Genomic DNA, 15,262 nt, shown 5'->3' with positions numbered 1-15,262 from the left:
AGAAGCAGGCACACTGAGGCAGATCATAGACATAACATGTCTGTTCATTTACCTATACAAGGCCTCTATACTTAAACTGGACATGAGTTGCGTCTATACTTGGTGCGCTACTTTTCCCTCTACACCAAATCTCTTTGGTGTATATAGCTGAATTTGCCCCCCCCCCCCCTCATGTTTTAGGGGCCCCCTGAGCTCTTGGACTTCTGGGGCCCAGCAGGCCCGTTCGGTAATCCACCCCTGGTCCCAACAGGCTATGGTACAAAAGGGACAAAAGCAGAGATCATTCCAGGTAACAGGCAAGCGTCAAAACAAGAATAAACAGGCATAATAAACTGGACAAATCCACAGGTTTAGGCTTATGAAACAGGTAGCAAACTGACCTGATTAAATGGGCACAGCCTGGTGTATGGAGACTCCGTGGACATGAGCGTGACCAAATGGACCCCTATGGGTCTGTAACTCACACAAGTTAAATGAACACTGAGAAGTTTCCAGGTTCCAAGGTCCCAGTGATTAAAAAAGGTATCAAATGGGGATCTGTGGTCTAATGTATACTGGAAGTCCTTGAAATTAAAAAGGTTGAGATTCACTTAACTATAATATACTGGAACACACGATCTACAAAGTAAAATCCTCAGGATTAATGTAACTCTGAGAGTGTACAAATGGAACCAAATGGACTCGTTACGGGTCCATCGGGTCCATTGGGTTCCATTTGTACACTCTCAGAGTTACAGACCTGTAAGGGTTCATTTGGACCCCTGGTATGCCCCGGACCAGATGCTGAACCAGTGTTTTATATCACGTATGACATTTCACACTTTGGGCACTAATAAGAGCAAAACAACTCAACCTCACTCACCTGTGCATGCACACGCACACATACGTACGCACGCACGCACGCACACACACACACACACACACACACACACACACACACACACACACACACACACACACACACACACACACACACACACACGCACACACGCACACATGCACACACACACAGGCACGCACACACGCACACACACACACACACACACACACACACACACACACACACACACACACAGACACACACACACACACACACACACACACACACACACACACACACACACACACACACACACACACACACAAAAACCACAGCAACATGGCCTCTCCTCTGCTAGCTCCGTTCTGTAACTTCATATTATCTTATCTGATTAAATTCTTCCGTTTTCTCATGAACATCATTGTGCATGTTGAACTGATGGAAGCTAGAAGTGACCACAGTTTTCCTGCAGCATCATGATAAACTTACACAACTCACACAACTTAAGAAGAAACACCCAAGAAACAACACCCAAAGTTAACACTATAAACTGTGAAAAATGTCATGGCTGTTTGCAGTGCAATATGTTGCTAGAGCATACATGGGCAACTGGCGGCCCGGGGCCCACATGCGGCCCCACCTTCACTTTAATGTGGCCGTGGGTCAGTATCCAAATACTGATATATTATTGATGTCCGTAAGTAAGTACGTATGTGTGTGTCTGTGTGTCACCATGCGTATCTCGAGAACCGCCTGACCGATCAACCTCAAACTCGGCTCACATATCGCTGAGGACCCGAGGGAGTGATGCACCATGTGGGAAGTCGGTCGGATCAGTGGATCTCCAAAACTATTATATTGATAAATTCACAAAACCCCACATATGGAGCGCCCTGATGTCATCGACAAGATGTCATAGTACTGATGTCATAGACTGTCCTGGACTCAGGTTTTCTACCTGCCATGTAAGACATGTGCGTGGATGTTAAGCTCTTTTTCATTGTAGTTTTGCTTAGTTATATAAGGGCAGAACAACCCTGAAATCAAACATGAGCTTCGCAGTCGAGGAGAGAGGAAACCTCAACACTTTGAGTTACCGTTTGTTTTTCAAAGATGCAGACGGCAAGTACATCTCACCATTCCATGACATACCGATGTATGCTGATGAAGGCCAGAACCTCTTTAACATGGTAGTTGAGGTACCAAGATGGACTAATGCCAAGATGGAGATCGCTACAAAAGAACCTCTGAACCCAATAAAGCAAGATGTGAAGAAGGGTAAAGTGCGTTACGTCGCCAACGTATTTCCACATAAAGGCTACATATGGAACTATGGCGCCATACCACAGACATGGGAAGATCCAGGACACAAAGACGGAGACACTGGCTGCTGTGGGGACAACGACCCGATCGATGTTTGTGAGATCGGGACGAAGGTGTGTTCCCGTGGCGAGGTCATCAAGGTGAAGGTTCTTGGTGTTTTGGCCATGATTGATGAGGGTGAGACTGACTGGAAAGTCATTGCGATCGACGTAGAAGACCCTGAAGCCAGCAGCTTGAACAGCATTAGTGACGTACAAAGACTGAAGCCTGGCTACCTGGAGGCCACGGTCGACTGGTTCACGAGGTACAAAGTTCCAGATGGGAAACCAGAGAACCGGTTCGCCTTTGACGGGGAATTCAAAGACAAGGACTTTGCCATCGAGACGATCAAGAACACTCACACGTTTTGGAAAGCCCTCGTCTCCCAGCAGACTGACGATGCTGGAGGATTGAACTGCAGAAACACACGTGTGTCATCTGGTGAAAGTCCATACTGCTGCTCAGAGGACGAGGCCAAAGCTGTTGTTGATGAGACGAGTCCTTGTGGATCAGAAGACCCCATCCCCTCAGCAGTCCACCAATGGTTCTACTGTGAGAGGAAGAAGTAACCCAAGAGCTATACCTTTAAATGGACCAGAATGTATTCTCATCTAATGATGACATACATCATTAAACTGTTACCAGACAACTCACTGCTTTAGAGAAAGAAAGATCAACCAGGTGCTCAAAGGAGATAAAAAAAAGTGTGTAAAAACGTAGATTGGTGCTTCTAGGAATAACAGGAAACATGATTTGAATAAGAAGAAAAGATCTGAGCACTCAAAAATGAACGGAGGAGAGGGCTTAAATATTGGAGTATTTTGAAAGGTGGAAATGATTAAGTTTGTCTGTGGATAAATATTTAACCAAAGAGAGGCAATGTCAGGGGTTTGATAACAGAAAGATTGTGGTTCAAGACCAGAAAGGAACATTTTCTGTCTTTCACTCTCCACCTAAATACTAAAAGGTAAAGTATGTCCTTTCCAATCATGTTTGCTGTTCCAGCGTGGCGCAAGTAATAAGTTAAGGCTTCAGAAACTGAAGGTTCTAGGTTCAAAGCTCAAAAGCAATTCTTAACCAAAACTGCTGTCACAACAAAAAAAACTAGTTCAAATGCACCAAAACAGCTGACAATTCAAGCTAATGAAGTGAAAAATAAGCATCATTAAAACTCCTATGTCTAATAAATACGATTTTTGGGCGGTGAAACCGCCCCTATAAGTGAGGTTTGGATATTTGTACAACAAATCCTGCGCTGTGATTGGCCAAAAATGTACCCCGCCTAACCCTGCACCGTGATTGGCCAATCACAGTCTATTCAGGACTGTGATTGGCCAGTGTCACATGACACATGTGCATAGCCCTATATAAGAAACCATAACTTTAAAAAAGTTTGTTTTTTTTAAGTTATGGTTTCTTCCATTATAAAGAGTGTTTCAATAAATGTATTTATTTTTTGTACATGATTGGTTGACTCCATTCAGTATTGTGATTAGCTAGCAAGACACCGCCCACTTCACACAGGGTGTGATTTTTTTTCTTAAATCACTTTGCTTAATATGCAAATTTATGAAGCTCCTCCCTCTGGAGGTGTGTAATATTCAAATGTATTAAGCTCCTCCCTCTGGAGGTGGTGGGCTCTGTGGTCATATTTGAAGGGAGAGGTGGCAGAGATGAAAATATTCAGCAAACACTTCTCCTCCTGAGAGAATGACTGAGTCTACAGATACACCCACTAATGATCAGGGTTCATTATGACACAACTGAAATTTTGGTTATTGTTTAAAACCATCTGTTGGAACATATTTTGCTCTGCACCCACCGTGTGTCTGTGGCAAGACCTGGGCCCTATTCCTCGAAAGGTGAATTAAATAAGCCTGGCCTTAAGTCAAATCCAGGCTTGACAAAGTCGGTCCGTATAGCCTGGTTTATTCGGTTCCATGAACCCCAAGCCAGGCTGAAAAGGAGCGACTTTGTCGAGCTAGACCTTGTCAAGCCAGGCTGTGTCGAGCCAGGATAATGAAGCCAGGCTTCACGTATTTCTATAAAAGACCATGAAAGTCGATAGCAGAATCCTTGAACTTGACCAATCATGGAGCCCAAAACCAGATCGGCGTTCTTCTCTGTGGCTGAACAGCAGCACTGCAGCAGCTCATGAAATCATACAAGGAAGTAAAATGTATAAAGCAAGAAAGGAAACGCGACCGCAATAAATAGATCCAGGGAGAAAGCGTGGCAAAGTATTGCAAGCACACACAGAGTGTGTGTGTGTGTGTGTGTGTGTGTGTGTGTGTGTGTATGTGTGTGTGTGTGTGTGTGTGTATGTGTGTGTGTGTGTGTGTGTGTGTGTGTGTGTGTGTGTGTGTGTGTGTGTGTGTGTGTGTGTGTGTGTGTGTGTGTGTGTGCGCAGGGACGTGCTGGCCACTGGGAAATGTGGGACAATTCCAGAAAGGCCTCTCCATTCCAGGCCGACCAGGCCGGCCGCTAAAAAAAAAACGGCCGAAATTAAGAACCGGCCGGCCGGCCGTCCGTTTAAAAAAAATCCGCGGCTCTCTATCTGAGATTCCCAGGCTGAATTAGGGGCCCTGTACACAGGTTACATGCTAAACTGTATGCTACACAGGTTACATGTTAAACTGTATGCTACACAGGTTACATGTTAAACTGCATGCTACACAGGTTACATGTTAAACTGCATGCTACACAGGTTACATGCTAAACTGCATGCTACACAGGTTACATGTTAAACTGCATGCTACACAGGTTACATGTTAAACTGCATGCTACACAGGTTACATGTTAAACTGCATGCTACACAGGTTACATGTTAAACTGCATGCTACACAGGTTACATGTTAAACTGTATGCTACACAGGTTACATGTTAAACTGTATGCTACACAGGTTACATGTTAAACTGTATGCTACACAGGTTACATGTTAAACTGTATGCTACACAGGTTACATGTTAAACTGTATGCTACACAGGTTACATGTTAAACTGCATGCTACACAGGTTACATGTTAAACTGCATGCTACACAGGTTACATGCTAAACTGCATGCTACACAGGTTACATGTTATACTGCATGCTACACAGGTTACATGTTATACTGCATGCTACACAGGTTACATGTTAAGCTGTATGCTACACAGGTTACATGTTAAACTGTATGCTACACAGGTTACATGTTAAACTGTATGCTACACAGGTTACATGTTAAACTGTATGCTACACAGGTTACATGTTAAACTGCATGCTACACAGGTTACATGTTAAACTGCCTGCTACACAGGTTACATGTTAAACTGCATGCTACACAGGTTACATGTTAAACTGCCTGCTACACAGGTTAAACTGCATGCTACACAGGTTACATGTTAAACTGCATGCTACACAGGTTACATGTTAAACTGCATGCTACACAGGTTACATGTTAAACTGCATGCTACACAGGTTAAACTTAACTGTATGCTACACAGGTTACATGTTAAACTGTATGCTACACAGGTTACATGTTAAACTGCCTGCTACACAGGTTACACTGCATGCTACACAGGTTACATGTTAAACTGCCTGCTACACAGGTTACATGTTAAACTGCCTGCTACACAGGTTAAACTGCATGCTACACAGGTTACATGTTAAACTGCATGCTACACAGGTTACATGTTAAACTGCATGCTACACAGGTTATATGTTAAACTGTATGCTACACAGGTTACATGTTAAACTGCCTGCTACACAGTTTACATATTAAACTGCATGCTACACAGGTTACAGGTTAACAACTTTGATCATGGAGGGCCACTATATTTCCACACTCACTCCAGATGGCCACATTGCATATACTGTCGGGCCTTCTATGTCACACAAAAGTAACAAAAATAGCAGATCTACAATAGTAGATCTGCTATTTTTGAATTGGAATTCAGATTTTTTTGTGCTATTTTTGAATTGGAATCCTGAAAAGTAACATTTTTATTTCATTTCAAATGCATGTAGTTATACTTATGTTAACTTTATGAACTTAAATACAAATACATTGGACATAAAAAAGATAATTAGAATTGTAATACTAGGCATTAAGCAACTAATAGACTAAAGTAATTAAAGCGGGTCATGAATTGTAACAGCTGAAATCAATAATATATCAGTATTCCGATATTAACCTGCGGGCCACATTAAGTGAAGGTGAGGGCCGCATGTGGCCCCCGGGCCGCCAGTTGCCCATGTATGGAGTCACTCGTAACGTTGCCAAAGACATTAGTGCTGAATTGTCAGATGTCATGAAAGATGTGAAGACGCTGTGAAGAACACCCTGCTCTACTTCACCATTTTGAGGTTCACACGGAACAGTGTTCTCACGCATGTTGAAGTACTATGTGTCTAGTCAGGAGTTTTTACTTCTCCAAAACTGCACAGAGCTGGCTGACCATTTCAATGACGATGTCTGGGTTGTGAAATGAACAAAATTTTAAAGTTCTATGCAAGGCCACAATGCACACACCATTCACGTTTCTGTATGACAGAATGGAAAGCATTCTAAAAAATAAGAATACACAATATGGGGTCCTTCTTCATCTCTCTATCAGCTAGGGGGTCCTTGACCTGAAAAACGTTGAAGACCCATCTACATAAAAGCGGAAATACGTCATCCAGGCGCACAAACCTACCCAACTATACCCCCAACCCTGTGAGACCGTGTTGGTGTGAAGGACAGTAGCAATTTAGGCAACATAAGTTAAACCAGTCTAGCAAAAGTGTACAAACTTCATATAATTACAAATGATTCATAGATAAGCCCTAATAAAAAGCCCGTCAACAGAACCTACTGTAGCAAGTTCACACTTTTGAGTGTTACTTGCATAGTCTAAATGTAAACCACACTTAACACCCACATGTCTGAGAAACGTTTACATTTCCTTCTTCTGCTGCATGTTTTTAAAAGTGTTGCATAGCGAGTGCTGACGACTTTATTTGCTATTTTCGTGCCTTTTATATTGGATTTGACTTAAGGCCAGGCTTATTTAATTCACCTTTCGAGGAATAGGGCCCAGGTCTTGCCACAGACACACGGTGGGTGCAGAGCAAAATATGTTCCAACAGATGGTTTTAAACAATAACCAAAATTTCAGTTGTGTCATAATGAACCCTGATCATTAGTGGGTGTATCTGTAGACTCAGTCATTCTCTCAGGAGGAGAAGTGTTTGCTGAATATTTTCATCTCTGCCACCTCTCCCTTCAAATATGACCACAGAGCCCACCACCTCCAGAGGGAGGAGCTTAATACATTTGAATATTACACACCTCCAGAGGGAGGAGCTTCATAAATTTGCATATTAAGCAAAGTGATTTAAGAAAAAAAATCACACCCTGTGTGAAGTGGGCGGTGTCTTGCTAGCTAATCACAATACTGAATGGAGTCAACCAATCATGTACAAAAAATAAATACATTTATTGAAACACTCTTTATAATGGAAGAAACCATAACTTAAAAAAAACAAACTTTTTTAAAGTTATGGTTTCTTATATAGGGCTATGCACATGTGTCATGTGACACTGGCCAATCACAGTCCTGAATAGACTGTGAAAGCAAACAGGCAGGTGCTCAAGCTCTGGTTGGATCCTATGTGTGCACAGGTTACAGGTTAAACTGCATGCTACACAGTCAGGTTACAGGTTAAACTGCATGCTACACAGTCAGGTTACATGTTAAACTGCATGCTACACAGTCAGGTTACAGGTTAAACTGCATGCTACACAGGTTACAGGTTAAACTGTATGCTACACAGGTTACAGGTTAAACTGTATGCTACACAGGTTGTTAAACTGCCTACTACACAGGTCACGTTAAACTGTATGCTACACAGGTTGCAGGTTAAACTGCATGCTACACAGGTTACATGTTAAACTGCATGCTACACAGGTCACGTTAAACAACAGGTTACAGGTTAAACTGTATGCTACACAGGTTACATGTTAAACTGCCTGCTACACAGGTTAAACTGCATGCTACACAGGTTACATGTTAAACTGCATGCTACACAGGTTACATGTTAAACTGCATGCTACACAGGTTAAACCTAACTGTATGCTACACAGGTCACATGTTAAACTGTATGCTACACAGGTTACATGTTAAACTGCATGCTACACAGGTTAAACCTAACTGTATGCTACACAGGTCACATGTTAAACTGTATGCTACACAGGTTACATGTTAAACTGCATGCTACACAGGTTACATGTTAAACTGCATGCTACACAGGTTAAACCTAACTGTATGCTACACAGGTCACATGTTAAACTGTATGCTACACAGGTTACATGTTAAACTGCCTGCTACACAGGTTAAACTGCATGCTACACAGGTTACATGTTAAACTGCATGCTACACAGGTTACATGTTAAACTGCATGCTACACAGGTTAAACTGCATGCTACACAGGTTACATGTTAAACTGCCTGCTACACAGGTTAAACTGCATGCTACACAGGTTACATGTTAAACTGCCTGCTACACAGGTTACATGTTAAACTGCCTGCTACACAGGTTAAACTGCATGCTACACAGGTTACATGTTAAACTGCATGCTACACAGGTTACATGTTAAACTGCATGCTACACAGGTTAAACTGCATGCTACACAGGTTACATGTTAAACTGCATGCTACACAGGTTAAACTGCATGCTACACAGGTTACATGTTAAACTGCATGCTACACAGGTTACATGTTAAACTGCATGCTACACAGGTTACATGTTAAACTGCATGCTACACAGGTTACATGTTAAACTGCATGCTACACAGGTTAAACCTAACTGTATGCTACACAGGTCACATGTTAAACTGTATGCTACACAGGTTACATGTTAAACTGCCTGCTACACAGGTTAAACTGCATGCTACACAGGTTACATGTTAAACTGCCTGCTACACAGGTTACATGTTAAACTGCCTGCTACACAGGTTAAACTGCATGCTACACAGGTTACATGTTAAACTGCCTGCTACACAGGTTACATGTTAAACTGCCTGCTACACAGGTTACATGTTAAACTGCCTGCTACACAGGTTAAACTGCATGCTACACAGGTTACATGTTAAACTGCATGCTACACAGGTTACATGTTAAACTGCATGCTACACAGGTTATATGTTAAACTGTATGCTACACAGGTTACATGTTAAACTGCCTGCTACACAGTTTACATATTAAACTGCATGCTACACAGGTTACAGGTTAACAACTTTGATCATGGAGAGGGCCACTATATTTCCACACTCACTCCAGACGGCCACATTGCATATACTGTCGGGCCTTCTATGTCACACAAAAGTAACAAAAATAGCAGATCTACAATAGTAGATCTGCTATTTTTGAATTGGAATTCAAAAAATTTTGTGCTATTTTTGAATTGGAATCCTGAAAAGTAACATTTTTATTTCATTTCAAATGCATGTAGTTATACTTATGTTAACTTTATGAACTTAAATACAAATACATTGGACATAAAAAAGATAATTAGAATTGTAATACTAGGCATTAAGCAACTAATAGACTAAAGTAATTAAAGCGGGTCATGAATTGTAACAGCTGAAATCAATAATATATCAGTATTCCGATATTAACCTGCGGGCCACATTAAGTGAAGGTGAGGGCCGCATGTGGCCCCCGGGCCGCCAGTTGCCCATGTATGGAGTCACTCGTAGCGTTGCCAAAGACATTAGTGCTGAATTGTCAGATGTCATGAAAGCTGTGAAGACGCTGTGAAGAACACCCTGCTCTACTTCACCATTTTGAGGTTCACACGGAACAGTGTTCTCACGCATGTTGAAGTACTATGTGTCTAGTCAGGAGTTTTTACTTCTCCAAAACTGCACAGAGCTGGCTGACCATTTCAATGACGATGTCTGGGTTGTGAAATGAACAAAATGTTAAAGTTCTATGCAAGGCCACAATGCACACACCATTCACGTTTCTGTATGACAGAATGGAAAGCATTCTAAAAAATAAGAATACACAATATGGGGTCCTTCTTCATCTCTCTATCAGCTAGGGGGTCCTTGACCTGAAAAACGTTGAAGACCCATCTACATAAAAGCGGAAATACGTCATCCAGGCGCACAAACCTACCCAACTATACCCCCAACCCTGTGAGACCGTGTTGGTGTGAAGGACAGTAGCAATTTAGGCAACATAAGTTAAACCAGTCTAGCAAAAGTGTACATACTTCATATAATTACAAATGATTCATAGATAAGCCCTAATAAAAAGCCCGTCAACAGAACCTACTGTAGCAAGTTCACACTTTTGAGTGTTACTTGCATAGTCTAAATGTAAACCACACTTAACACCCACATGTCTGAGAAACGTTTACATTTCCTTCTTCTGCTGCATGTTTTTAAAAGTGTTGCATAGCGAGTGCTGACGACTTTATTTGCTATTTTCGTGCCTTTTATACTTGGAGACTGCCATGCTCAACTAAAACGTTTTCAGCGTTTTCAAACAAAGCGACCTAACCTACATTGTATTGAATGAGAGCAGGGTGGAGAGCAACTGTGGTTCAAGCAAGACCGATATTTAAATAAGAGAAGGGCAATTGCTCCTGTGAAAGCAAACAGGCAGGTGCTCAAGCGACGGGACGCACGGGGTGGGAGGGGGGGTGACCGCGACGGGGTCGTGACGGGGTTGACGCGCAATAACCCCATCATGACAAAGTCGGGTCCGTATAGCCTGGTTTATTCGGTTCCATGAACGCCAAGCCAGGCACACATTTGCAAGACCACTTTGGTAGAGGTTTGGGTTGTGTAGTTACCTTGCCATCATGATGGAACTCCAAAGGTGGACAAGAAATAAAAACACATTTCTCCATTGACTAGAAATTTATAATTTAAAATATGCTCCTCACTTACATTCAGTGAAGAGGCTCTTTTAAACCCGTAACTAATAATTGATATATATATATATATATATATATATATATATATATATATATGTCAGACATTTTTCATAATATTAAAAAAAATCTGTAATATATCAAACATCTAACAACAATATGAACTATACTATAGTTCATATACAAACACATGTGTTGAATTAACTGTGGAAAAACCTGAAGAACAAGGCACTGGATTAAGTAAGCTTGTCTGTTAGCCTGCTCCCTTGCAGGTTAACTTCACAGCTAAATTTCCATGGTAACTAAGGTAGGATTGCGTACATTTTCTTTCGTGAAATCGAGTCATGGATGAACTTATCCAGGGCCCTATTCCACGAAAGGTGAATTAAATAAGCCTGGCCTTAAGTCAAATCCAGGCTTGACAAAGTCGGGTCTGTATAGCCTGGTTTATTCGGTTCCATGAACGCCAAGCCAGGCACACATTTGCAAGACCACTTTGGTAGAGGTTTGGGTTGTGTAGTTACCTTGCCATCATGATGTAACTCCAAAGGTGGACAAGAAATAAAAAATAATTTCTCCATTGACTAGAAATTGAACATTTTTTATAATATTAAAAAAAATCTGTAATATATTATCAAACATCTAACAACAATATGAACTATAGTGTTAACAGAGTGACAATGACATATCACATGAGTCATTGTGAAACAATTATGATTCATGGTCACACACTATTTCAGTAATATAATTAATTTGATTATATCTTATTGTATTTATTTCATTTTATTTGAATGCAGGGTCATTCAAATGAGTCCATATACAAACACATGTGTTGAATTAACTGTGGAAAAACTTGAAGAACAAAGGATTAAGTAAGCTTGGCTGTTAGCCTGCTCCTGACCAGGCTAACTTCACAGCTAAATTGCCATGGTAACTAAGGTAGGCTTGCTTCAACTCTCTTTCGTGGAATCGGGTCATGGCTAAACTTAGCCAGGGTGAACTGGCTAAACTAATCTTCAAGATAATTCAGCTTTCATGGAACCGATTCAGCCCTAATCCAGGCTAAATTAAGCCAGGATAGGGGTTAAAGCCAGTCTTTAGCTCTAATTCACCTTTCGAGGAATAGGGCCCAGCTGGCTACTAATCCTACATACTTACTGCTAGTAACCCCATTCATACTTTAAAATGTTCATCTTACTGTGGACATGTTTGCCTGAAAAGGAATCTTTGAAATGTTTAATAGTTTTAGAATTATACTCCTTTAAAAGTTCCACCTTACTGTGGACATGCATGCTTGAGATTTTTTCTTTGAAATCATTTGTAGTTTGGGAGATATTTAACTTTAAGCGCCCAATGCATTGTCAATGCGGCAATGGACATTTAAAGGGAAACGAGTACAGGCTACTAATCCTACATACTGCTAGTAACCCCATTCATACTTTAAAATGTTCATCTTACTGTGGACATGTTTGCCTGAAAAGGAATCTTTGAAATGTTTAATAGTTTTAGAATTGTACTCCTTTAAAAGTTCAGAGATTTATAATGGAGGTCGATGGACGAATTTGGGACCTAAAAAAAACACTTTCACCTAGAAACTCCATTCACAGTTCAAAAATTCCACCTTACTGTGGACATGCATGCTTGAGATTTTTTCTTTGAAATCATTTGTAGTTTGGGAGATATTTAACTTTAAGCGCCCAATGCATTGTCAATGCGGCAATGGACATTTAAAGGGAAACGAGTGGCCTTGTCCATGGCACATTTAATTTTTTTTGGTTTTTACATAACATTATAATGTTGTCATTTTGATCATAAGACCCAATTACTTAATCAGTCAGTCTCCAGGTTTTCTTCAGAATATTTATGACATTTGTGCACACTCAGAGTTACAGACTTGTAAAAAAATCATTTAAGGCTATAGCTCTGTATGCGTTTCTGGTTCTGGTAATATTAATTGTCTGCTCATTTGTATGTCCAATCGCAAATCTTTTTTTTTTTACAGAAATGGCCACCAAGCCAGCATGGCGATGACCCCTTAAACAGAGATATGTTTAGTTAGCCTTAGTAATCTTATTTAATTTCATACCTGTCATTTCTTAGTTTTAGATGACCAAAACGTTAGCACTTTTAATTAACCAGAAATATACTTGTTTAATAAAAGTACTTTTGATGTACTCACTGTGGAAGGTGACTATAAGTTAAAATACAGTAGTTTCTCAAACAGTGCTGTATTATGACAACAGCTCGACTTTGATTAGCTGAATTAAGTGTATGTTCAATATTTGTATTGATTTATTTGTATTTTTATCCTTGACAGTACATAGCACCACATTCATCCTTCCCACCCACTACACATCCCACCCGGTTATACAAATCTACACAGACCATGTACAACACTCACAGTGCCCAGGGGTAAAAAGAAAAGAAAAAAATAAACATTAAAAACAAAAAATATATTATGTTTAGACTTCTTCAGCAGCCAATTAGCTGAATTAAGGTTGGGAAAATACCATTGTACACTCATTGCATGAATATCAAATTAATGATCAATTATAGGCTGAGCCCCATACTTGTGAACTGCATTCTGTTTTGTCTTTTGAGCTGAGTGACCCGGGGAAAGCAAATTGACACAAACCTATGCTGTAGGGCAATTTGCCTTGCTTTTAGGAGCATACCGCCATCTACTGAACCATATGTAGTATGAGTCCCTGGATTACTTCACAAATACAATAGATTATTAATACTAAAAATGTATGATACTTCTTGATGATACTAATAGTAATAATAATAGCCTCATTTAATAATTGTTTTAATAATAGTTAAAGTAGGAGAAAAAATAAACAAATGAATGAATTCAATTTAAATCTCTCTATACAAGCGATATGGTCTAACTAACTGCTGCTTGAAGGTGCCTCGGGAACGGCCCTCTATGGCAGTGGTTCTCAAAGTGGGGTCCGGGGACCCTCAGAGGTCCTTGAGGTGGTTCCCAGCCAAATTATTTAATATACTGTAGCATCAAAATGAGTTTCACCACTTAACCCTAACCCTACATACATAGGCTATTTGAAAATAGCCGCACAACATTATGTGAGCTTGTAGATCTGCTATTCAAGTACAAAATTTGACATACTTTATTCTTTTTGAGTACCAATCAAAAATGTGTTTAATTAAATATTAATTGAATATTTTGTATCCTGACACCATGATACTAAGGATACTGTCTGTGGTTAGATGTACAGTAACTTTAGTGAATGAATAAAACATTTCCACTTTTTGTTGTTGGGCCAGTACAAAATGTGCACATAAAAGGAATCTGCACCTCCATTTTTAAACAGCAGTGCACATATCTGGTGTGTGTCTGCTGTACGCTGCATGCACGCAGGGGCAGGACATTTATATTTGTGTCCATTTATAATGCACGTTAAAACACAACAATTACAACACTTTATTTACTTAGAAATATGTTTTATTTTGCATATTCTGTCTGCATTTACTGTATGGCTTTGTTGTAAAGAACTATAGCGGTACAAATAAACTGCTTGATTCCTATTAGCAGCTCTCTTTTTTCTGCAGCTGGGACGGACAATGGAACAACTCACTAACACAATAGGCTTGAATAGATCCTGGCACTGGGGTGTACTGCATCTCTCTCTGTCTCACACGCACACGCACACGCACACACACACACACACACACACACACACACACACACACACACACACACACACACACACACGCACACACACGCTGAAATGCATGCACAGTTTGTGCATATAAGCCTACATTGTGCTTCTGTTTGTGTAGTTGTCAGCATACACAATTACACATACACACAGAACAGGTTTTTATCTGTAATTATATTGTAATGAAGTATCACCATTCAAAATATTCCAGGACCAAACCCAGGTTGTAAGAAGTCCATCGGTTTGCGCCACGATTTTCGGGTAAAATATAATGAAGAGTTTCTCCACGAGTGACAATACAAAAAGAACATTACAGTGTTGCCTACCTTATTCATGGTCATTCTATTGTATATTCGTCATAATTGCATATTTAGTCCTTCTACTGTATGTAATCATAATTGCATATTTAGTTCAACTGTGATTATCATTATGTAATAACTTACCAGCAGTACATAAAAAGGAGTAAAGGTGGGATTGGACAGTCAGAAAGA

At 40.4% G+C, this 15,262-nt stretch overlaps 1 protein-coding gene across 1 annotated transcript; it reads left to right on the top strand.

Annotated features, from left to right (window-relative positions):
• Positions 1 to 1,869: 1,869 nt before the first annotated feature.
• Positions 1,870 to 2,751, top strand: LOC308096605 (inorganic pyrophosphatase-like; the record flags this gene model as incomplete). The annotated part of the gene is made up of 1 exon (XM_080444020.1): positions 1,870 to 2,751. One exon carries the CDS (start codon positions 1,870 to 1,872, stop codon positions 2,749 to 2,751), a length of 882 nt encoding a protein of 293 aa, XP_080300146.1.
• Between the last annotated feature and the right edge of the window lie 12,511 nt (positions 2,752 to 15,262).

The sequence above is a fragment of the Gymnoscopelus braueri genome (genome assembly GCF_963280865.1).
Source record: "Gymnoscopelus braueri genome assembly, chromosome: 12".
Taxonomy (NCBI): domain Eukaryota; kingdom Metazoa; phylum Chordata; class Actinopteri; order Myctophiformes; family Myctophidae; genus Gymnoscopelus; species Gymnoscopelus braueri.
Note: the sequence above shows the minus strand (reverse complement) of the source record. Positions and strands in the feature narration are given on the sequence as shown.